Genomic DNA, 26,016 nt, shown 5'->3' on the forward strand with positions numbered 1-26,016 from the left:
AAAACAATAACATTTTCAAGCTGCTTATTCTACCCACCAAAGGGCTGTCAATCACGTTTGCTCTGAAGAAGATGGTGCTTTGGGTCTGTTGATCGTGCTGGCTGCACGGGCGGGAGAGCACATAAAGGATTTCTCTGTTCACTTGGATGCAAAAAATGAAATAAGCTTTCAGGACAGGCAGAGTTGGATGACTATTGTTGTGGTGCTTCTTTTTCAAATGCCTACAGAGTCTGGCTCTTCACTGGGCTCAGTCCTCACGCACAGGGGAAAATGGATTGTAGAAAAACCTGAGTGTGGTACACAGGAGGAGCAAGACACAGCAGGATTATGGGAACCAGTAATAAAAAGACTGAATATTTTAAAAAGTAATAAAAACATAGAGAAGCTCAGATAATGCATATTTTAGAAAGTTTGACTGGTTATGGTAGTAATCTGAAGATTGATGAAACAAGGCCGTTTCCCATAAGAATAAAGCCAGTGTCTTAATATTTGCAATGCAGTCTGGTTTTAGGAATTTCTTTCTTCCCTCCATGATTCAAAGTAAAGTTTCTCACACTTTTGTATTTCTTGTGTTATGTAGTCAGCAGGCATGTCTCAGCAAAGGGGAGTTTGCAAATGAGATGCGCCATTAATATCTGCCTTGGTGATTTTACCTGTATTTCTAAAGAACATTTTTAGAGAAAAAAAAATGTTAAAAATGAACTGCTTCATGGCAAACAGCAAAGAAAGCCTTCAATTTTGTGCTGTTTTGGTTGAGCCACTTCTAGCATTTTCATTTAGATTAGGACTGTGCTTCTGAAACGCGTCTGCCCTTCATCCCTGTTTGCCATGCTTTCGTTCACACTGCAGAGCAGCTCTGGAGCGTCTGAAGTGGCTTCTAAGCCACAGAAGCAGCGTGGTCCCGGGGTGCAGCTAGCAGAGCTCAGACACTGATGGGGTATAAAGCCAACACTGGAGCCAGCCTGGTGGGAAAACCCTGCAGTGGGCACGGTTTCAGCACAGGTTCCTCAAGAGGATGGTGGTGCTGATCTCTCCTCCCTTGTATCCAGTGATAGGAAGTGTGGGAATGGTTCAAAGCTGCACCAGGGGAGGTTTAGACAGGACATTAGGAAGCTTTTATTTAGCGAGAGAGTGGTCAAACACTGGAACAGGTTTCCTAGAGAGGTGGTTGATGCCCCAAGGCTGTCAGTGTTAAAGAGGCATTTGGACAATGCTCCTAATAACATGCTTTAACTTCTGGTCAGCCATCAGGCAGTTGGACTAGATGATAATTGTAGGTCCCTTGCAACTGAAAAAAAATATCCTATTCTGTTCTAATACCAACTCTTTTGCTCTGCAGCTCTGCTCCTTTGGAGTTACGTTGCTTGCTGTTGGAGGCATTGCCTTTGACCACTGAAACAGTTCTTACCCCTTAGGAAACAGATTGCTTGGATTATTTAATGCAGATTTGTGTTTCTTTCAAGAATTAAGAAATAAACCCCAAATACTTTGGTAGACTGCATAATGAGCAGAGCAGATGTATTGAACTCTTTATTCCACAGGAAGCTGACCCTAAGGACTGATCCTCCAGGTTACAGAGCAGCAGCATCCTTGTGAATGTACAACTTGCCTTTAAGCATAAGAATCGGAATATCCAATAGTTTATTTCCTTTGAGCAAAATACATTGAGGATATCGCTCATTGTATCTAAGATTCGTATAATTCATAAGATTGGATGGTTTTATATATTGATTTCTTGACCAAAATACATGTAAAAATACAACATAGATCTCTCTATTGTTGTTAAATGGCCAATACTAAGCACCATGAAGTTGTGTTTTGCTTGATGGCATAAATAAGGATGTGTGCGATTAAGTCATTTTAACCTTTGAATTGCTAGCAAGTTTGCAGATATTTTTTCTTTCCTTGTTCTGACCTGTGATTATCAAGAAATAGGCTAAGACCCATTTTATCTTTCTGCAATACGCGATCATATCCTAGCACGTACTCCCTGAAGTGTCTGGAGTACAAATCTCATTTTATGTGTATTAAAAACAGTGGGGAATCTCAAATCAGCTCACTAAATAGCTTTTCTGCAACACCTTATTAAGAAAGTGAAAACTAATGTAATTGCCATTTTGCTGTTCCAAAAGCGTTAAATCTGGCAGCCGCTGAATTCCAAGCTGATATTATTTCTACATGAAGGGCATTTGAAGGTGAAATGAGAATAAACTTTATTTTATTAAAATTCATATTAAATTGACTAGAATGTGTGTCTCAGGGAGAGGTATAGCACTTTGCACACAATACTCAAGATCTGATGGGAGAAAATGAATTGATTAATTAGAATGAAATGTTTAAGACCATTAAATAAATCTAAAGTTTGATGATTTACAGTTCAAGAAAAACTGCTGTGTGTACTTACCGGTTTTCAGATTAATTTCAGATACAGCCAGAGTTCTCTTGTAAACAAATCAATGTATTACATTATTATTCACAGATCTGTTCTGTACCTGCTTTTCATTTTGTGTCAAGTGATCTGATAGGAGGCAGCATTAGGAATACCCTTGGGCCAGTCACTTTATCTCTGTATGCTTATGTTTATCTTCTGTGTTAAGTTTTGACAAGGTTTTTCTGTCCTTTTTAATTGTTGTGAGCTCCAGAGAGGAATGCCAGTTGTAGCTGCGCGCAGCTGTGGTGTTGTGCAGACTATGGTCTCAGTGCAGTAGTTGAAAATTACGGGTATTTTTTAAGAAACATTGTTGAGTTTCTTTAATGCTGCTAAGAGTTGTCAGTTTTACAAATGGTATTTTTGAAAGAAAAGGATAATGTTACTATCCATGGGGTGGGGGAGAGAGGCCTGTCTTGTAAGTGCAAGCCAGCAAAAATATTCCATATTCCCTGAGTATCAAGGTCTTGATTCTGCATTTTTTCTGGTTACAGAAGGACTTGGCATTAACTTAAATGTTTTAAAATATGAGCGCGTGAAGTATGTAAGTGAGTATTTACCAGGACATCCTCAGCTGTAAAATAATAGTTGCTTTTGACAGTTATAAGTGTTTATTCCTCATAGTCTGAAAAATTCATGCTGGTTTATTATTGTATTCTGCTTCTCTTTCTCTTCCTCTGTTACTATCATAAATCTACCTGAACTGGGTGGTGAAGCCAGCAAAGTTTATGTGTGCATAATTTACAGCCAAACAAGCAGAATTTGCCAAGACTGGACAACATGAAAGTAAACATGTAAATTAGAATTGGGCTGCACTGAAATAAAATTTAATAATTCATTTCAATGTGCCTGTGAGAGAACAGAAGTATTATTTAAGGGATCACTATAAAGGGTGGGAGAGGATCTAGTTTTTGTTCAGTATTGCTGCCAAATACAATTCACACTCTTAGTTCAACACAGAATTCTTTCAAAAATTAAAATTAAATTAACCTTGATAATTATTTGAAAAAAAAAGAAAAATGGAAATTACTTTTCTGAAAATGTTATTGACTGATCTGCATGGAAGCATATATCACACAGTGCCTGGTATTGTTAATGTTAGTCTTTGTCATTCTGAAAATGAAATTCGCAAACAAGTATCATCCTCTTCCCTCCTCCCCACCAGGCAAATCAGTTCTAGAGTACTGAATGTAATAGAAAAGACTACCTTTGATTTGACTTGAAGTGAATTTTATATTCCTGTATAAAAAGTATCTGCATGAGTAAAGATATCTACATGGTGTGTAAAGAGATACTACTTGTATGGTAAACACATACACATATGCCCACACAAATGCCTTGGTTTTGCATAAAATTACTCTATGATTTTAAATTAATTCATCATTAAATGATGTTAATAAAATCCAAGATGTTCACCACTTCCCAAGAAACACTCTGTGCCTTGGACACTGAAGTTCACTGCATTAGTCAACAAACAAGAAATCACCTGTACCGGGATAATTACAGCATCAAATGCACTAGGGCTACAATCCATTGAAAGTCCTTCAGCTGCTTGACTGGATTTTGCATTAAGTTTCTTCTTCGGCAACCGTTTGTTTGTGGTATTCCATTATATACCTGTCAATCTAGGGCATCAAGAGTGGTAGATATTAGTGACCTGTTAGGAAATCTCTCTCTAACAGCTGTTCTTGCATCTATGCTGTGAAGCAGAGGAAAACAGATTGGCTTGTAGGAATTACAAAATATGTAGATTAAAAGGATTCTTCTGTACCGTGAAGTATTTATTGTGCTTCTTAACATTTTATGTCTGAATGAAATAATGTAATTTACCAAGATAGTAATGTTTTAGGGTTTTTTTTCATGTTCCTTGTGTGGTAGCGAATGAAAAATTCATAAAGCTCGCAAGGAAAATATTAAGGGTCACTAGTGCAGGGTACAGTACATATATAGGTACATAATGCACAGCGCATTTCAAAATCTGCCAGTTTAGTTTTCTATGAACGCTTTAGTCTCAATTTCACAAGGTCAAATAAAATAGTACCCGTCTGAAAAATGAGGAGTGTTCTTTAACAGTATTGCTTTTACAAGCGGCAATCTTTTGCCAAAGTTTATAAGAATATATCTTAAATATATTTTTGTTTGAATGAACCGTTTGAGTAGTGGAAGCATCTCAGTATATGGGCTGTATTCTACTCCCTATTGAATTACTCCAGATTTATTCTGAAAGTCAATTTAAGTCTTGAAGAGTGCATTGAAATTGCGAAGTTTTCATTTTGAACCTGTGAAGCCTGAAAGCCCATGAAAAAATGCAATAAAATTAAGCATGAAATAAATACTCAATGAATGTATGCAACTTGGAAAGATTTTTACATTAGCCTGAATGTGCCTTGGCAAGATTTGTTTCTGGCATTTTTTTTTGTTTTAACCTACTAATGTTGTTGTTGAAATAGTAATTAGTTTGGTTTTATTTTAGTTTATACGTGAATTTTGTTTCTCAGTTTGCTTTTCTTTCCCCCCATTTAAGATTCCAGAGGCTTATTTTATTAGAGATCCTCATACTTTCCTCCTTACAAAGGACTTTATTAAGGTATATATGTTCTTTTTAGTGCAAAAAAAAAAGCTCTCTCAAGACCTGAACTGCATGTCCTCACAGGTTAACATTTTCACATGTAACGCCAGTTGCTGGAAATGAGAATGGTTAGTTGGTTAACTGAAGCATGCTTGAAAGGAGAAGCAAAGCTTGTCTACAAAATACTAACACTTGGATGAGTCTGCAGCCTGGGAGGAGAGCACCGGGTGAATTTTCTGGACTTTTTTCATGGCTGACTTGGGATATGCCTGCATTGTCACACAGTGTGTTGACCTCTCTCCTTGACGCATATTGCTCATGACAGTCCCTCTCCCTTGCCCGCAGGCCATGGAGGCGCAGATACAGAACTTTGGACAGACGCCATCGCAGTTGCTCATTGAGCCCCATCCACCTCGGAGCTCCGCCATGCACCTGGTGAGACATAACTGCTGGCCGGCAATGCATTCCCTTTGAACCTGAGGATCCTTTCTAGGTCATAAAGTACCCATGAGGCAACACTTTCAATGCCCTCTGTGGCCCATGCAGCCCTACTTCCTTTGCGGTGCTCTAGCAGGGCAAGGTGGAGGTTTGAATAGCTTTAGCTGCCTCCAGTCCTGGCTTCTCCTGTCTAATAGTGTATAAAAAGGCCCTATCTTCATAAATATACACTTGATAAATACGTATTTACATTCTTATTTTTGCAAGTAGTGGGAATGACTGCAGGCTTTTCTTAGAGTGAGCATGTTGTTTTGTTTTGTTTTGTTTTAAAGGATGCATTGTTAGGGGCTGTTTTATGAACAATGCCTGCTTGACAAAAATGAAGTATTGGAGTTCAAATCGTGCCGGAATCCTCCTGTCTGTTCCGCTGGGAAAATACAATGTATATTTTGAATTTCAATTTGAACTCCAAAATTCATTCCCAACGCATTTGTCTCTGCTTCTTGCAAAGAATTATATGAAATAGCCAGACTGAACGAGACAGATCTCTGTGCCCCTCAGTGCCTTTGTTTAAATGCTTAGGGCTAGAAATCATCTTTTAAGTTTTGTAAATCGACAGTAATACGTGCAGTAGTTTCAATCATTTTATCTGTCTACAAGGAAATCACTCTATCTAGTTGTACGCTGCAAAAGTGGGAATTGATTTGGAAGTGTTAGCGGTGTTATTTTAATAAAGTGTGTCAAACATACATAATATTTATTTTATATTCCTAAGATATGGATAATATATTTTTAATAATAATTTAAACTGATAAGTAGAAAGGTTTATTTGAACTTCTAGAAATAATTCTATTTGTTATGACAGTGGTTGAAATAAATAACATTAAAAACAGTACTTAATAACAGTATTATTGTCGATGTACAAAAAAGTGTGTCACTTGTAGAATCATCAAATGGGTTTAGAATTACTTACAGACTCCCTCATAAGTATTTACTCTACATAGAATTAAATTGTCTATGTTTGGAAGTGCTGTATTTCATATGAAGATTAAGAAAATTTTTCAATTAAGAAAAACTAAATATCTGTAAGTTTTTGAGTCCCTCTTAAAATTTCTTTTTTCAACCGTTGTAGTTTATAGCAGTTATATTTATGATGTATTAATTGATTAAATCTTTTATTTGATTCATATCTCTATTGTATGAGTATTAACTGCTGTATAGCTTTATATTTTAGTGTGTATTAATTAATGCTAATGGTGATTTTGCACCCCGTAATGATAACCCTTACCATACCTATTCTCTACTTGTCCTCGTGTAATGCTCCAATAATAGCTTCTGATCTTGCTCTCCTCCATCACTAGTGTAGACGCGCAGGTAGCGTTGTTTTCCCTGTATGTGCACATGCTTGCCTGCTCTTGTTTAACCTCATTTTCCCTCAGACCTCCTCACTAATTGTGTTATCCCTTCTGTTTTCTTCTGCTCTCTTCTCCTTTCTACTCAACAGTGTTTCCTTCCACAGAGCCCCCTCATGTTTAAAGATCAGATGCAGCAGGATGTCATCATGGTGCTGAAGTTCCCATCAAATTCCCCCGTCACACACGTGGCAGCCAACACGCTGCCCCACCTGACCATTCCCGCTGTGGTGACCGTCACTTGCAGCAGGCTGTTTGCAGTCAATCGGTGGCACAACACAGTAGGTACGTGTCACAGGCACGTTTCATTCAAATTTGAAGACCTTAACAGTGCAGCTTTAATTTTGAGTGCAATTTAGCTAGATGTGGGTCAATCTCACTCACCTGCCGGTGCACAAAAATTTAACGTTTTCTCCAGTTTATGTCAAATAATCAAAGCTTGTGTTTTCTCTGGTGTCATTCCTAGAAACACTCTCCCTGACAGCAGCACATCACCATGGCAGCCAATCGATTTGTGGTTACATCAGGATCAGCCTTTGATATAATGATTTTCGGGAGAGCGCTGCTGTTGTTGACACAGCCGATATTAATATGTCCCAGGTTTCAGAAGTACATACTGGCATGCTAGAGAGGATACATCACTCTCTGCTGCTTGACAGAGATTTCAGGTCTGTCCAGGAGCTTGTCATAAGCCTTCCCTTGGGTCACCATTAGGTAATGTGGGACCCTAAGCAGCCAGAAACCAAACCATTCCGAAGAGAGATTTCCTCATGCCCTCCCAAATGTTTTGTTTGGGAGCCCATACAACGCCCATACAACGAAGTCATCCCAAATTTCCCTTCCAGCCCTTCTTACAACCTCTCCATATTGCCACTAGGACCGTCCTGTCTCCTCACCTGGACGGGTAGGTGCTGAGGTTGTCCCAGGCATTGCTAAATAAGTGGTGGGCCCATGGGGCCATGAGGTATGAACAAGTCACATTTTCTAAGGTAGCTTCCTGCTGTGGTAGCCCTTATGCTGCAGTATCTGGAAATTTTTGAAGGTTTCTTACCACCTGGTAAAAATGAGAAGGTATCTGGTATGTGAGAGTGTAACTCAGTAGCTGGCTCAGGAACTTTGTAGGGACTAGGCCAAAAAAGAAAAATCCTCCACTCTTTATGCACAGGAGAAACCCCTGGACAGAAGTAGTTCCTCCTGGAGAGGGATTTGTGATATTTAGGTTAGATGTCTACCAGCACTAGATATACAGGCATTCCGGATTACCTAGGGATTTCACTGGCTTAAATGTAAACATCTCCTCAGTGAATAATTCAAGTCAGGTGAAATAGATCCCACCTCTGGGATCTCACCTCTAGATCCCACCTCTGGCCAAAGACCGGTGTTACAAGAAATAATTAGAGGAATGAATGGGAATTCCCTTATAGGCATGCATTAGAGGAACTCTCAGAGCAAGTAAATATCACTCTGAATTCTTGAATAGTAATATAAGGTTTAATATCACTTTTATTCTGAACATTTAAATAATGTTAGCATGAATATTAAATTCTGCATGTATTCAGAATGTACCTGTTCTCTGTTTACAAATTTTGCATGGTGGTTTAGAGAGTCCGACAGGAACAGAACAGGATCTAATTGCCTTTCACAAATCCATGCATTTATGATACTCCATCAGGTGCAACTGCATTAGAAGTAAACATGTTTTGCCCATGTCTGAAGGGAAAAATTTAGAGGGAAAAAAACCCAAACAAAACATTTTTTAAAAATATTTTTGTGATAGTGTCCTCAATGGAAAAGCCCAATGTCAGAAATGATTCAGAGGTACAGAACTGTCCCCTGGTATTTTAAAACTCCTTTGACTAACAATGGTTGACTAATTCCTAATTAATTCCCCTGGCTTTTTCAGGGACATTGCCCAAGTACTCCGTACTCAACATCATTCACGTCTTCTCCATTTGAGAAGGCTTATTTAGTACATGAGTACCCCTTTCTCATCCAGATCGCCAAGTGAGGGAAAGCCAAAATTCCTACCCATACTTTACTGTGAAGAAGTCAAGGTGACTAATATTGCAGTATCCTGGATTTCAAGCATTTTTTAACAAATGTTATTTCGAGTCATCTAGTTTAGTAGAAGTTGTGTTGACTTTTATGATGCATGTGACTGTTAGGTTTATTTTTTCTTATATACTCTTGTAAAACATAAGTCATGTTGAAAGCATGCAGAATTTACGTCATGAACCAACCATGAACTAATTTTCACACCATTTGAAAACCTCTGGTGTAAATTTCAGAGAGAGGAATACTTTCTCAATATATTATAAGAGGAAGAGACAGGAAAACAAAACTGTTTGGAGAATCAGAACTCCTTCTAATGATGTTCTAAACTTTTTCATCCAGCCTGGCAGTGTCTTTTGTTTTGCAAAAGGCTAATCCAGGACAGGATATCAATTTCCTACTATTACCATAATATTATTTTAATAAATCACAACTCCAGTATAAAGGATAGGTTCATCTACAGACCACTTCAGCTGCTGTGGGATGTATGTAGATCTTTAGAGTTTATACATAGTAGTATGCATTTACATAGCCATCTCACAATAAAAGCAAATGAATCTAAGTTAATACTAGTAAAGATCTGTCCCAAAGTGGTTTGGTTTTGAAAGAAGAGAGAGAAAGGAGGGAAGGAGAGGTTCTCAGAGCAGTGCTTTTCAGAAGCTGTAGACCCTGTTTTCTTGTGCCTCCTCTGTTTGCCTATTGCAGTAGTAGAAATTGGAGTTTATTCTCCAGACTCTGTATCTCCTCTTATGGAGGATACACTTGTGAAACATGGTAATTCCTGACAAAAAATTTATTTTCAGTTGTGATCATTCTGATTTATATGCTAGGGAAGGTGTTCAGAAGAGTCAAAACAATGCTATCCATGCATGAGAGCAGATAACACTAAATATGCAGTCCCTGATGCACATTTGAACAGCTTAAGGATTTCTCAGGATAGAACTAGTAGGAATAATTGTGGCAAATCCCCTGTAGCCAACAATTTCCCAGTTAAAAGTTCTAGATAAAACCATGAGAAGATCCAAGTTTCTGTCGCTTACAGGTTTCCATATGTAAGAAACTCATAACAATGTTCAATCCAATTATTTTTCTTTTCTGCGCTATTATAAGATCTCACCCAGTGCTCAAATATATATAAAAATAAATCTCTCTTACACTATTTTAAAGGAGTTATTAAGTGAATGTTTGTGGCTGCAAAAATTGTGATGAAATTAGTGCTCATACGTTTATAGTTACTTTTACATAACTGAAGAATTAACAAATGCATATTTGTGTAGCACAGAACCAGGAATCTTAAAAGATTCATGGGACAAGTAATGCTAAGAAGTTACTTTTTATATATAATCATCCAATAATGCAGTTCTGACCTAGAAAAATTGTATAAAAATTTAGACAACAAGGTTCCTATACGTTTTATTTTTCTTTTCATGTGTAGGCCTTCGGGGAGCCCCAGGATATTCTTTGGATCAAGCCCATCATCTTCCAATCGAAATGGATCCATTGATTGGTATGTCAAGATGAAAATGTAGCAATATATTTGAAAACGGCATTTTCAAGAATTATTGATTAAGCTATATTTGTATATTATGCTTCGTTTAACACAGCAGATAGGAAAATATTTATTCTTGTCAGTCCTGGAGTACTAAAAGCATTAGCTATCAATGCTGAATGAATTACAAGAGTGCTATTTGTTATTAACATCACCACCAATTGGTATTTATGAAATAACCAATTAAGTCAGTTACGTTGTCAGCCCACTCTTTAATTCTGTTCTTTTATCAGGTCACATTATTAAAATAAAATGTGAGGGTCTGGTAGGGTTCACATATTTCATTTCTTAGAGCCAGCACTGTGTATATCAGTGCAGATGCAGATCCATTTCTTTTCATTCAATTTATGATTTGGATTGTTTTAGTTGGCATTACTAAATTAATAAAGAAAAGACTGGATTTTAAATTGATGCATGACTGTATTTTTTAAATGCAAAAAATATTGGAGAAAGTGAAGTATTTTGAGAAATAGCATCTGCTAAAACTGTTAGAGAGATTGCAGGGGTTGTATTCCTAACGATCATTATTTCTCTGTAATTGCAACTGTTTGCTTTGTGGTTGGTTGTTTATTTTTTTGCAGTAGGCATATTTTTGAGACAGACATTGGGGATAGGGAAGGTTCTTAGAGACAAATTTGCAGCATTGGTGAGGAAAAAATGCATTTTTAAACATCTCCAGATGAAAAGTTCCTTTTTCATCGGTGTCAATATTTGCAGTTGAAAGATTTATATACAAGTACCTCAGGAGAGTAAGCTTTCTCATTCTGTATGCTTCATTTGCTCAAATAATGACAAAGGTTTCCTCTTCAGATTTTCCTCTCAAAAGCTAGGGCACAACTATTGTGTCCACCTGTTCTGGAAATCTGAGTAATTTGTTATTCATTATCTTTCAGAGGATGGACATAGAGGGTCTGGTAATTTAAATATGTGTTCTTGGAATGTATATAAACCTGTTATTAACTTTTACAAGCAAATTTAAAATAGGAGTTGGGTTGTTGGTTTTGTTGCTTTTTTTTTTCGGTTGAGTCTCTTCTTTCATGCAGTTTTGAGCAATTTCAGTAGAATAACCAAAAATAGGGCAAAAGAAATTTCATAATATTATCTGCATTAAGTTGTGCTCCTATGTTAGGAGAAACATGTCTCTCAGAGTGAGTTTTATCTCATCTAACTTCAATTAGCTGAAGTTAGTTGTCAAGATTCCCTCCGTAGCTACTTAGAAAGAGAAACCATCCTCTGGCACTTGGACAGCTATTACAGCGTGAGATGACTTGCCATGTGAAACGATGTCTCCAGTGAGTATAGAGGGAGTGTAGATCATTAACTTAGATTATATACTGAACTTTTAGAAAGTTAATATTAGGTGAGAGGGAACATACCTTTATTGTATTGCCAAATCCTGTCTGTTGCATCAGAGGAAGTAAAGAGCGCATTACCTGGTGACTCACAGTCCTTCCTAACAGCTCCATTTGACAGTTGGGGTGGTGGGATTCTGCACAAACCATTTCTTTTCCCTCCGTCTGGGGGAATTTCCAGGTGGCATCGCCACTCTTAACAGTACTGCCCACGGCCTGGCTCCCTGCTTGAGGAGTAGGTGTTAAAACAGTGCTGAAAAAGCACATTAGATCTGAATAGCTTCATTGGATCAATCTTTATGTCTTGGATGTGGTTAAGCGTCTGGAGGTATGGGGGATGTCAAGGTCACACAATATAAGCTGGGATATTTTCTGTAGGAGAGATACCAACCAGCACGAATTTACTTTCTGCAGTTATGTTAGCATTGACTTGGTATTTTAAATGGACTTCCATCACTTTCCCCTAGTTCAGTCTGGTTTTGGAGGGTACTTCAGCAGAGCACTTAAAATATTACCACATATTATGCAGTGCATCAGGCAGTTTATAAGAAATTGTCATCTCCTGTAAAATCTTTTGTCTTATTCAAAGGGAAACCAGAAATCTCACAATAATTTTGTGTTTCTGACACCCGTATAGACAGCTCTAATGTTCATATTCAAAATGCTTACTCAACAACAAATTCACAGTTCATTGAAAGTTAAATGTATTCATTTTCTCCTGTAAGTGGATGACAGGAAGGTGTTGGAATGGCTTACTTGTAAAATGTGTTTTGCATTTCGTTACAGCCAATAACTCTGGTGTGAACAAACGGCAGATCACAGACCTTGTGGATCAGAGCATCCAGATCAATGCGCATTGCTTCGTGGTCACAGCAGATAATCGCTACATTCTTATCTGTGGTTTCTGGGACAAGAGCTTTCGAGTTTATTCTACGGAAACAGGTGACCCTCAATACAACCACCTGTTTCTTTGTAGGTCACAAAGTGAATGGTTGTCTCAATACTCCCATATCCAACACCTGTGCTTACCCCTCAATAAGTGTTAAAGGGCAGTTTATAAAATCCTTGTTTGAGCATAATAGCTTTAAGATGCTTTTTTTTGTGGAAGATAAAGGGCGTAAAAGGAAACAGAAAGGCATGAATTTTGTTAGTGGTAACTTTTGAAAAACCATAGTTATATTCAGGGAATCGATCATATCAAAAGGATCAACCAAAATTTTTGTTACAATATTTTCATGGCTGTATTGTTTCTATCTCTGTTTATTTCGTGTAATAAGGAAGTAGGTTGCATAGCCTGCTACCAGGAGCCAGTATTTTTTTTGTCTGGTTGCTTAGCCTAATATCATGCAGTATATTGCTATAAACTGACCGCAATAATAGAAAGAAGGAGGTGATGATCATAATAAACCTTAGTTTGACATTAACATAGAACAAATATACAATTTTAATATAATAATGTAGCACCATTATGGAAGAGTTCATGTGCTGTCTTACGCATATCATTCATGAAATTCACAAATAACGTTCTAACACTATTGCATAAATACTGATGGAGCAGTAACTCCACTTAATATTCAGTGACTGCAGCACTGACTTGATTTTCAGAGATAAGGGTTAGGCTACGGATTGACATAGAGCACAGCCCTCAACAGGAAAATGAAAAGAGAAAAAAAAAAAAAGCTTTATCTTTGTGATTTTTTAACCTTGTTGTAGCATGTAGTGAACTCTAATTAAGGTACATGAGGCAAAAATTACATTTGAACAGATTATTTATTAGTGATTTAGATAATGATTTCTAAATGATGCAAGTATTTTAAAAAACCTGAATTTGTATTGCTTTGCACTCCCACCAGGAAAATTAACTCAGATTGTGTTTGGCCACTGGGATGTTGTGACTTGCCTTGCCAGATCAGAGTCTTATATCGGCGGTGACTGCTACATCGTGTCTGGGTCTCGTGACGCTACACTGCTGCTTTGGTACTGGAGTGGCCGACATCATATTATAGGTGACAATCCAAATAGCAGTAAGTATATCCTGTAAAAAACACCCTCCTGAGAGGTCCTCCGTCACCCCTATTCATTTTCAGCATTCCTTCTGTCAGCTTTAGAAGGTATTACCAAATATATCGATTACTTCACTTACAGGTTGAAAGTTGGTATAAGAAGAGCACAACATGCTAAGCAGTTCATTGAGTCCTAGTCAAAAAGTGTTTAAACAGGCTGTGCGTGGTAACAGGTAATAGTATGGGAGTAATTCTTAAATTCATAATTGCCTTTATCACTTACAGCATCATGTCATCATAAACTAGAACAAGATGGCTATGGCCTTTAAGTGACAGGATGTATATCACTATATTTTGACTTTCCTTTCCCCAGAAATATTTTTTGGCATTTTAACTTACTCCTTTTGTGCTACAGCATGCTATATCAGCTGCTTGCCTTTTCAAAAAGGGAACGTCTCACATGCCATGGAATTAAATGAGTGTCTTTGAGAAAGGTCTTTCTATAGCAAGCAAATCTTTGGAGAAGCAATGTGACCGAATAAAAATAGAAAAAGCTAAAATGTCAGGAAGAGTTTACATTTCATTTGTAGGGGACTAACTGTCAGTGCTTTGCAGAGTGAAGGGGACACAATAATAATAATAATAATATTAATTTAGGTAAGAGGGCACTTAATAGTGCACTACTAATTTACAAGGCCCCTGCACGCAGGCTAGGAATGTGACTGCAGCTAAAGACAAGAGCAACTTTTATCCAAATACTAGACCTGTTTTGCACAACACTAAACCCATTTCATTTAAAGAAGTTTCTGAATTCTGATGATTATTTTCAGCGCAAGGATATTGCCTCTTTAGATAAACATGGAAGAATCCATCACTATCAGTTTTGATCTCTGGCTGAAGGCAGTTGTAGACCTGTCAGTTACAGACATCTAAGTGAAGGTATTTCTTCAACTGAATGCCTGGTAGAAAAGTGTTTTATTTGTTGCAAGGTAAATATTTTGTTAATTTTGCAGCAGCAGATTTTTTACTGTGTTTTAATTTTCTTCCTTTTGTCTGTAAGCAGAGGAAAGGGGAGACAGGTAAAAGCCTCACATTCTCACCTGACTTTCTTTTGCTTTTATAACAGAGAGAATGGAGAGGGGGGGAACAAAATTGTGTCACCATAAAAAATTTCTCTAATTTTTATGTATATTCCGGGGCTTTTTAGCATTTAGTTCTCAGATAGGGAGAAATTCCGTCTGGAGAGGAATTTCGTGTCAGGGCACTGTGTTTAGCGTGATGCCATTTTGCTTCTTGAGTGCCTTTGTGATTCATATAAAGTATGAATAATTTCTATGCTAAGAGTCAGAAATAAATAAGAGCTTGCTCCTTTCATTAAAGAAAAAATATAAGACTTATCCTTACTTCTTTTGATAATAGCAGGGCTTGGACAGCCCTGCCATTAGCATCTCCTTACTGGCTGATACAAACCGCTCCAATGCTTTTGCAGATAGATTTATTTTAGTTCTAATACCTTTTTGTCATCATGAACATATATGAATGCAAGAAGGTGGTACTTTTTGGAACCTCGGGTTTAATCTCTAGCTGTGTAACTTCAAAAGTGTCTGCCTTGGAGATCTTTAATTTTATGAAAAGAAAGGATATCAGTAGGCTCACAGAAATCAATGAAAACAAAACCAAATTGTATGATTTGCTCTCTGTCTCTAACTCTATATGAATAAGGGGCCGTTTTGCCGAAGAAAAGGCCTTATAGTCAGATTAATGGGAAACTGCTGCAGATAGTCATGTCCAGGCAAATGTAATCTCGCAAGCACGGGGAGCAGAACTCAGGAAGATTAAATACCTAAGTCCGCTGTGGTAGCTTCGAAATATATTGATCGGATTTCTTACTACTCATGTTGAAGACATGCTGAAGACTCATGTTGAGGAGGAGTGATGTCATCAATATTATTCCTGTCTCTGGATCTCTACTGGATGAAAGTTACCATGAGTATGCTAATTATGTACTAGTACTGTACTATAACCACAACTTCATGTGTTGTAAACATACCCTTATTAACAGCTGCTTTGACTTTTCATGAACATACACCAGTAAGGATAGATCACAAGTGATTATATGCCTGTAGGACCTTCTGCCTTTTAAAGCTTCTACAATTACTAAGTCTTTCTGCTGAAGTAATGACTACTAGATTCTGTTTCCTACCATGAACAGACGCGATGGTTGTTGTATAACTGATTCCCTGTATACTAATTTTCAGGAGCGAAGCATTCTCAACAATCCTTATGAAAAATATGCTTGAAGCATAGTTAAAGCCACTGAAGTAGTAAAGGAGTATTTCCTGATCTACTCTTCTTCTATACTTACTGGTAGAAGATTAGGATTTACCTTGCAGGAAAAATGAAAGTGAGATGTTCACTGTAGGTCAAATCCAATTAGTTAACATCTTTAGAATGAATTTCCAGAAAGACGTAGATGATATTTTCAGGGGGAAAAAAGGGGGATTAGTTTTTTAAAAGCTGTCATCTGGAGACACAGATAAGGTATTTTACACCACAGACTGTAAGAAGGTGAAGAATTCAAAGAAAAATGTCAGGTATAGTAATTATCTAGGTTAGATGCTTGACTTTATAATGATCTTTTAAGCTGAAAGACAGTTAATTATCAATTTCAACTTCAATGCATCCAATTACCAAAAGGAACTTCAGTTGTTTCAGGAAATGTTAAGGGAGGGGGGGAAGCAAGCCCTCAGTCCTAAGCACTTCATGTAATTTAACACTTGTATAGAAAAATGTAGATACTGTTTCATTAGAAAACAGCGATCACCATCATTTATTGTGAAACAGTCTGGGGCAAAAGATTGTCAGAACAAACTCCTGACCAATTCTGCTAAAATTCCATATTCCGGAATCCATGAGTTTAGATAAAATCTTTACTAAACAACTTGTATGTCAATAACCCATCCTGTCAGCCTTGTGTAGAGCCTTCTGCTGAAATACCTGTGCGGGCATGTGCTCAGAGGGTGACCTCAGCTGTGTCTGTGGGAAATACAGAACCAGCTGGAGTTTAAAGAGGAGAATGGAGAAAATTTGTGTCTCGGATAAGATTCTTGCAAGTCACTGCTCCAGCTCAGCAGTTGCAAACTTGCGTGTGAGAGCATGGTGAGCTTCATTTTATAATTTTAAAATAATTTTTCTAATCAATGCATTTATTAAGTTATCACTTTTATTCTACAATAAGTACCAAAAAGGAGTTTCTGGTTCAGTTTGCACTTGTCACGGTTTCTTCATGCTTCTCACAATTGCTGTGAGAAGACTGAAGTTTTACCAGGTTTTAGATACAATTTTTTTCCATGGATTAGCTTTCAAAAATATCTTGTAAAAAAAAACGCTTCTGGTTAAAATGTTTGTCCAGGAAGTGGGAGACTAAGTTCTTGGCCTGCAGAGACTGGGGGAATTCAAACCCTCATTCCCACGTTCACAAGCGTATGCTGGCTATCAGGCTATAAATTAATGTGGGAGGGGCTCCCTGTGAACCTCCAGCTTTGGTGGAAAGCAAAGTTTTTTTCTCTGCTCTTGTTTATGGATCTTATGTGAGATGATGATTGGATAGAAATAGAGATAAATCAGGAAATTGGGAACTAAAACCGCGTACCTTCAACAGCAGTATGTAGGGCAAATCTCCCTACTTCTAATTTCTCAAACAAAAATTGTTTTCATGGCTATGCGAGGGCCAAGCTCCAATAATGGTGATAGAAAATGTCCTTTTCGAACCTGGACTAGAGGCTGGTGCCTGAGGATACTCCTGGAAAGTGGTAGATGTGGCATGAATCCCTTTAGGTTGAAGGGCCGTTGAATGAAAGTTTTTATGTACCTTTGAGCCCCGCTTATTTCTTTATCCTTGCTTGGATAACTACCACCTTTGGGTGAATGACGCTCAGTCATCTTGCCAGGGTCAGATACCTATTTTCTACGCCAAAATTGCCCATCTGAAATAGGTAATCTGAATCTGCACCTTATTAAATTGATGACCGCATTATATAAATCTGGTGCAGTTGAGAGAAGAGTGAAAGGAATCTGTTTTCTCTTAGGAAGACACAGCACATGCAAAGGACATAGTTTGCTTCTTTTAATTCTTTGAAGTGATCTGGCAAATGTAAATCTTTGCAGTTCTAAGAGATTGAATAGAAAAATTATTGTGATGGAGTTTGACAATTTGTGTTTTGATTTTTTTGTCTTATGAAATATAGGGATTTGTTTTAGCTGAGCACTCATTTGTATACAAATTTCTTCTCACATAGCAACTGTATTAGTCATCACAAAAAGGAGCAAAGAGAGTACATGATATGCCCTGGAGTTCAACATGTATCGTTATAGTTGTTTTATTTTTACATTTTATGATTGCTTTATTGAATGTCTCTTTCAAACAAGTGACTTTGAAAATGAGAATTATCTCCAAGTCTTTGAACAGATACCAAAGTGGATGATAGAATTGCAGGAAAGTGAGGGACAGATGCTCTCATCTGAAACAGACACAAATTCAGAAACTAATTTGGAAGTGATAAAAATTAATTTGCACACTTTAATTGGAATCAGACTCCTGCATGAAAGAAAGGAAGGGTAGGCAGCTTGTGCTAAAAGCTGATTGAATTTTTTGTCAGGTAAGTATGTTGGACTTGGCCGCTTATCCTCTTGAGCCTTTCTGTGCAATATATTGCATTCACCCTCTGACTGGTGTTCTTTAAAAGGATCAATGCTATTCCTGTTTTGTCCCTGGAGCCTGAAATTTCATTGATCTTGGGACTTGACATTTCTCATTACCTATTTTAGCTTCCAAGAGGATGGTCACAAGAGGTGTGAGAGTTAACCCTGATTTTTCTAACGGGATCCGTGCTGACCACTGGAAAATATTGTGTCTATCAGCCCTAAGCTGGATTTGTTTAACATTATAACATAATCCTGAGAGGTGCAAACAATCCATCCTATCTGAGTGAATGTATTCTGTATTTACTTGAAAGGGAGGGTAAGCGCTACCATAAAGGATCTTCGCCAAGTTAACCTGCACTTTTTTTTTAAGACTGTCACAAAGTATACTTTTATGTGTTCATTTTACATAACGTATTTTTGAAACAATTTAAAATTGTGAACATTGCAGGTTTTGTGAGTTTGTATCTTGAAAGAGTAGTTATTCTGAACTCAGGATATTCAATTATTCTTTTATATCCCTCTATAGGGTGCCCTAGTTTAATCTTGAAAGGGCAGCAGTTTAAAAAAAGCCCCCGGTGTGTTCTGTACCAAGTGGACTGGATGACTGTCTGAAGGTCCTTCTCAAGTACATTGGCACACATGCAATCTGCTTTGCCTGTTTAAAGAATTATTATGGTACTTGTATGTTTGTACAATTTAGGTATTAATTTTTAAAATACAGTATCTAAGCACTGTTCTGCCAGAGTAGAAGCTCTTTGAAAACCAGTGTGTAATTTTTACTGGCACCATCTCTCCTCTGGTAGCCAAAGACATCTCTCTCCTAAGATTGCTATGCAAAGGTAAATGAGCCAGACACCTAAAGTAATGCAGTTATATCTAGAATTTTATCAGAAGATACCTGTGCCCGTGCTTTGCTGCATACCCTGTGGGAGCTGTACAGTGCAGGGTGGTTCAGCAACTTGCCAAAGTTCTCGAAGCAATTAAGTGGAAGAAATAGGAAGAGAAGCTGCAAATCCTTACTCTCCTCTCCTCTGCTGTATTTTTCCTTTTGCGGTCTGGATAGGTGCAAGGTACATGAAAGTCCATTCACCTGGGTGAATTGTTTGTAGATATATACAATGCTGCTCACATTCCTCAGCAAATAAACCCGTTCTGCCAGAGGTGAGAATATTTTGAATATATGAATATTTTTCTGTCAACAGTTTTTCTTTTACAACCACTTCTCCCTCATGTTGTGGACATTGTTATTGGCTATTTCCTATTTTGAAATATTATTATTTATTGGTCGTAGCCTTATCTTTTCATCAAACTCCAAGATGTTTTTTTTCTGACAGTAAAAATTCAAGAAGGCTATTACATTTTCACTTCCATGAAAGTCATAGTATTTTCTAAGATTCTTTTTTTTCTGATAAATGTCACCTCAGAAGTGCCAATAGTAAAGTAAATAGTAAACTAAATTATTTTCAACAAATAATTCAGCTATAGCCTTGTGCTTGCTTCCGTCAAAGTCAGAGATGAAATGGAAGCTGGAATTTGCTGTCTGCTCTCATGTTTCTTTATACAGAAGACTCCTAGATATGTCCCCATAGCAATCTGGAAAAGGACAATATGAGACAAATAGTAACACTGTCTCTTCTCTTTCTTTTCTTCTTCTTTTTTTCCCTTACCATGTGAGAGCACCATTTGTTCCAGAAGAACCTTACAATAGCATTAAGCATTATATTTTTCAGAGAGAAGGGAAGATCTATTTTATTTTAGACTTTGTAGAAGAACTTAGTTGTTTGGAAATGCAACACAGATTATGGTTTTTTTTTCCTTCTGCCCTTCAGTAATTCGGTTCAAAGGTGCTCCTTTGGGGAAATTACAGGGGAGTTTACAGTGATGGTATCTCAGTTCATAGGTAGGATATTTTCACCTGCAATTCCCTCAGAGCTGCAGCCTTTGACCTCTGGCTGCATCTATCAGTGGTGATGTGACAGTGACAGAATATTTTGCTAGATTTTGAATGATTCCTGGAGTTCACAACTTCTGTCCTTAGCAATAAAATGTAATATGACTGAGGTTCTCTTCCCCATGCCACAGCTTTTCCTTTAGAAAGTATCACTGAATAATTTTTCTTCAAGCCCTAAGGGGAAAAATCCCATTTTCAATTACTGTTGGACTGTTACTCCTAATAATGAGATTCCTTTATTAATTTGTATTTACTGAAAAACAGGACTCAAAGATCTATGTTTCAGGGCAGTTGTTTCTTATAAGCATTTTCCTTTATAAATCAAGAATTCGATGAAATAAGCTCATTTTTCATATTCTGACATTTTACAGTTTCGTGATCTTACAGTGTTTTCCTAGAAAACACTGATGAAAATGTCCTTTTGAAAATCACATTATTTCTTTTCCCTTAAAAAATTTCTAACCATCTAATAATTTCAGTCATTCACCCTTGCAGTCTGATGACACTACTGTATACAACATCTGTAATCAGACCTTAAGCCAAGATGACCCTTGAGCGTAATTCCTCTTTTTTTCTGGGAGGACATACAGAAGAAAAAAAAAAACTGGAAAATTCTGAATATAGTTGAATTGCAGTTTTTTTTCACTTTTCTGTTATGCATTTGGAGAAAAGAAAACCTCAAAAGGAGATGGAGTTCTCAGCAGCCACGTTGATGGGGAAATTATAAAAATTTAAATCTCAAAATGTAGCTAATCTTTGATGAGATCATAGAATCATAGAACGTGTTGGGTTGGAAGGGAACTTTCAAGGTCATCTAGTCCAACCCCCCTGCAGTAAGCAGGGACATCTACAACTAGATCAGGTTGCTCAGAGCCTCATCAAGCCTGGCCTTGAGTGTCTCCAGGAATGGGGCCTCCACCACCCCTTTGGGCAACCTGTGCCAGTGTCTCATCACCCTCATTGTAAAGAACTTCATCCTAATGTCTGATCTAAACCTACCCTGCTCTAATTTAAGACCGTTGCCCCTCATGCTATCACTACATGCCCTCACAAACAGCTCCTCCCCAGCTTTCTTGTAGGCCCCCTTCAGGTACTGGAAGGCTGCTACAAGATCCACAAAGCATCTTTCTCTGTTTCTTCCAACATCCATCCTTCCCTAGCAGTAAAGCCCAGTTTTCAGTTCACATCTTCAGTTTCCAGACTAGAAAGATTCTTTTCTTGCAGGCTAGATTAAATACTGGAAAAGTGGGATTTATTGGGGTAGCTGCTTTCATTAGAGATAGGAAAGTGTTAACATGTCTGTACAATGCAATGATAAAACCAGGTAGGTTGACTCACCCTGTACTATTGGGTCCAAAACTGAAGTCCGTAAATCCATGGTTGTGAGTTCTCAGCTTGTTCAGAAAGACAGTAAAATATATGGAATTGTTCTTGAAATTTTGGTGCGTGAGACATTAAGGTTTGTCAAGAAATACTGTAGATTCACGCAAAATTTTCAAGAACTATTGGACCTCGCTGTGCCATTAGCTGCAAGATAAATTTCTGGGCTACGGGAGATCTTTTATGCCTGTGACTCCCAGCCACAGCAGTCACGTCACTGCTTTGCTGCCTGTGCAGTGAAGAGAGAAAACACTTTAAACACTGTGCAGCCTCCTGTCTTATTCTCTATATCAGTTGTAGGTCCCTACTTTAAGCTCACCTCTGTAAATGCAGGTAAGAGACTTTAATCTTTGTGGTCTACAGTGGCAAGATAGTTCTTGACTCCTGTTTGCCATTCTGGGGTATTGCACTGAAAGTTAATGTTGAGGGAGTTTTTCTTTCTGGCTCCATAAATCCTTCTCTGTCTCACTCCCTTCCAAAATAGCATCTTCTGTGCTGTGAGCAGAGCTTGTGCTCCAGGAGCGTCAGCCTTCCACCTGGCCGCATAAAACACATTTTGCTGCCTTTTTTATTTAACTAGGCAATGCAGAGAATGTTGTAATAGTGACTTTCTCTCTTCGTTATACAGTTGCCCATGAATCTTTGTATCAGTTTTATATCCAACCGTATCTTCCCAGCAAAGATTTTATATTCTCCTGTAGATAACATTATTGGTTAGTATTCAATCAAGAACCAATTCCCAGCTCCAAATTGGACACCTTAATTTCCAGTATCCTAATATGTAGCTCATAGTAGATACCTTTCTATGGACATAAGACCTGTCATTGAACCAGCTTTTGTGGCGTCCATGTTGTCCACAGTTCCATATAAAACAGGTTTAAATCAAAGCTTTGTATTACTAAGACAAATATTTTGTAAAAGAAACCATGGAGGCCATTATGACATGGCCATCTTTATGAACTGTACCTGTCATCCTGTCAAAAACCGATAAGAAGGTTGTATGACAAGAGTCCCATTCCAGTATAGCACGGTGACTGGCATTAATGAGATTTTTGCTTCAAATTCTTTATTGACAGAACTGTGGATTAACCATTTTGTTATTTTGCATAGGATTAATGTTACGGTAATTCATCTGTAGTTCCCTAGGTAATTTCTTTTATCCATTTTAAGTATTCGAACTACACTGGCAGAGCTCCAGTCCTTTGGAATTTCCCGATTTTCTATATTACATTTGTACAAAGTAAATATAACTGGCTGAAATCTGTGTTATCTAGCATGTTGCTAATTTTTTATTACTAACTTTCTTTGCCTGGCAAAGCAATATCAAATACTGAGCAATTCCTTGCTGGATATAGGACTTTCACTTTTAAGATGTCAGCATCTGTTATTATTAGAAACAACAGAAATGTTGCTATTTGTCATATAAACACTCCATAAATGCCCACTTGTTTGAACCCAAAATAAAATACATTTCCCTCCTGACTATAAAAAATAAATATTTAGTGAGTAGTCTATCCTACTCTTTATTAAATTAAATGTGATAAAAATGGTATAGGTATCCATAGTGATATATATAAAATGATGTATACTCATAACCATTTTTAGGTACACTTTTAATCTATAAGCATTCAATGTGTCTCTGAATCAATGTCTATACAACAGTGTTATCTTTCTAGTACAGTGCTATTCCTCCCCTTTTATTTTCCTACCTCTGGTTTCATGAAACAAGTTATGATTGTTAATATAGGTACATTGTCAATTCATGCTACTCTTTAGGTTCCTAGCAGAAGTGTAGAGACATATATGTTCAATAGCAGACCTTTATACTACAGCTGCTTTTAAGGCCACTGCAATTTGTATTATCTGAAATATACATTTTCAGTGTTTTTAGGTCATAAAACAGTGATGTATAGTTATCATTTGTTTGTTGTAAACAACATGCCATCCATAATTTCTAAACCAAAGAACTTTGCTTTTTTGTTAGTGTATTAATTAATGCATTGCGAAGCGGTGCTTGTGAAACCTTATGGTATATGAATGTATTTTGCCCCAAAACCTAAGTATGAGATATGTAAGCATACTGCAACTGTCTGATGCTTACAGATTTAAGGCAAATCACAGTAACGTTCTTTTGTTGATAAAACAGGCCTGGTTTGGCATTCCTCTGTTGTTCCCTTCTTCTGTTTTTCTTCTTGGTTTTTTTGTTGTTTTTTTTTTTTTCTTAACAGGTGATTATCCTGCTCCCCGCGCTGTTCTAACTGGTCACGACCACGAAGTTGTCTGCGTGTCGGTCTGTGCAGAGCTGGGACTTGTTATCAGTGGTGCTAAAGGTCAGAAATGTTTTTATGATTTAAGTCTTAACATTTTTAGAGCCTTTTTTAGTGGTACTTAGTCTTCCCTCAAGCCACATATACTTTAATTATCCAAAGTCTCCTCTACTAAGATGTGTTGTAATTCTGGGGGAATCTGCAGAAACTTACCCTGAATGTTATTACTATCTGGACTTACAAGGTTTAGACACAAGTTATGTTGATTGCTCCTTCCAAACATCAGGCTGTGCTGCTATTCCCCCCACATCTGGAAGAGTAGTTGATAAAAAATAATACAATAATTCACAATGACATCTGATGATTTTGAAGAAACAACTGCTAGTACAAATGTTCAGAATACCTTTCCAAACCTGCAGCAGTCTCCTGTATAACTGGTAATCAGCGTAAATAAAGCATCTGCCTCAATGAGCGTTTGCTTCATTTTTACTTATTCTGTTTCTCCTTCATTTGTTCCAGTTCACTTGTTCTGCCCACCTTGTCTTTTTCCCCTTAATTCCATGTCCACTTTTCTTCCCCCACTGCCCTCGTTCAGCTTCTTAATTTGGCAAACTGCATGTCTTTTTCTCTTTTCCGTTGCTATTTTCCTCCCCCTCCTCCCCCTTCTCTCTTACTTTCTTTTCTGCTACGTTATCTCTTCTCCCTTCTTATTTCCTTTCTTTACATTACCCTTGTCCTTCCGTAAGGTTCTTCTTTATATATCTTTCATTCTCATTTACAGTCCACACCTACATCCACATCCAGCAACTTGCTTTCTCTGTGTACAGCGATGCCTGTTTTATTCATCGCCATGGATATCCTTATACTCCTTTTTTAAAAGTTTGCTGCTCCTGAGGGCAATAAGGGTGTGATGCTTGTTCTGCCCGCTTTTGCTCACAGCTGAGCTCCTGGGTTATCATCTTTTGTACTGCCTCGGAGCTCAACATTTATTTTCAAAGCTGTGTGAAACTTTTGAGTAAAGGCATTTTTAACAGGAAATCCTAATGGGTCATTAACTCGCATAATGACATACTACATAACAGTCATAGGCAAAGTCGAGTAATTTATGAAAAAAATGTACGGTGATGCTGAACCTAAAGTTTTTTTCTTGCAGCACTGCTATTTCTTATGTTTTAAGGCCACTTTATACACTCTTACTGCTGTAAAAGCGTACCCTTTCCAACTATCTTTTTGCAAATTTCTTCTTCTTTAAATAGCTGGAATCTGTACTCAGTTATCTTCTGCTTCATTAAGGATATGATGCTTGTGTAACTTACATATTTTTAGAGGTAAAGACTGCTGGAGGACCAAAGACTTTTGCATCAAATCCAGAATATGTTTGTAATTGATCAAGAGAAATGGAGGGCCAGTCTGTCCCCTGAGTTACTCTTCTTGTGTTCTTCCCTTTCTTTGAATCTAATTCTCTAATCCATATATAAATGCAAAGAGAAAAATCCCGTTTTTTATTTCTGGTTTCCAGCAGATGCCTGTTTTAAAGCTTCTTCTTCAGCTTCCATCCTTTCCAGTCTCCCTTTCCAGTTTCTTAGATTGCTTTTCCCAGTAATGTTGTGTTTCTCTGCCCTCCTGCCTCAGCTCCCTCATGGGGAGACTGTCCCTCCGGAGCTGGCTGTGTCACTGTGATAACGTGTGCAACACTCGAGAACCTGCCGAGGCAGGGACGCAGCGCATATAGGACTCCTCTGAGAAAAATCCTGTGCTTCAGGTTGATGTTTGCACACTCTTATGCAACAACCCCAAAAAAGAGTGGTCAGTGTGTATGTCTTTAGAGTAGCATCCTAAATCAGATTTTCTTTGTGCCTTTCATGTCCGTGACCACTCAGCTATGAAGGTATTACATTTTTCATTTGAAAA

The 26,016-nt window shown here is 37.6% G+C and overlaps 1 protein-coding gene across 6 annotated transcripts in view; it reads left to right on the top strand.

Moving 5' to 3' along the window:
• Positions 1-26,016, top strand: part of NBEA (neurobeachin) — a 513,163-nt gene that overhangs the window by 480,077 nt on the left and 7,070 nt on the right. For all 6 annotated transcript variants that reach the window (XM_063332757.1, XM_063332720.1, XM_063332711.1 and 3 more), the window contains 6 exons: positions 5,343-5,432; positions 6,940-7,132; positions 10,335-10,406; positions 12,587-12,742; positions 13,654-13,824; positions 24,067-24,168. In XM_063332757.1, the coding sequence (XP_063188827.1) occupies positions 5,343-5,432; positions 6,940-7,132; positions 10,335-10,406; positions 12,587-12,742; positions 13,654-13,824; positions 24,067-24,168 (784 nt within the window). The remainder of the gene's footprint in view (positions 1-5,342; positions 5,433-6,939; positions 7,133-10,334; positions 10,407-12,586; positions 12,743-13,653; positions 13,825-24,066; positions 24,169-26,016) is intronic.

The sequence above is a fragment of the Chroicocephalus ridibundus genome, chromosome 1 (genome assembly GCF_963924245.1).
Source record: "Chroicocephalus ridibundus chromosome 1, bChrRid1.1, whole genome shotgun sequence".
Lineage (NCBI taxonomy): Eukaryota > Metazoa > Chordata > Aves > Charadriiformes > Laridae > Chroicocephalus > Chroicocephalus ridibundus.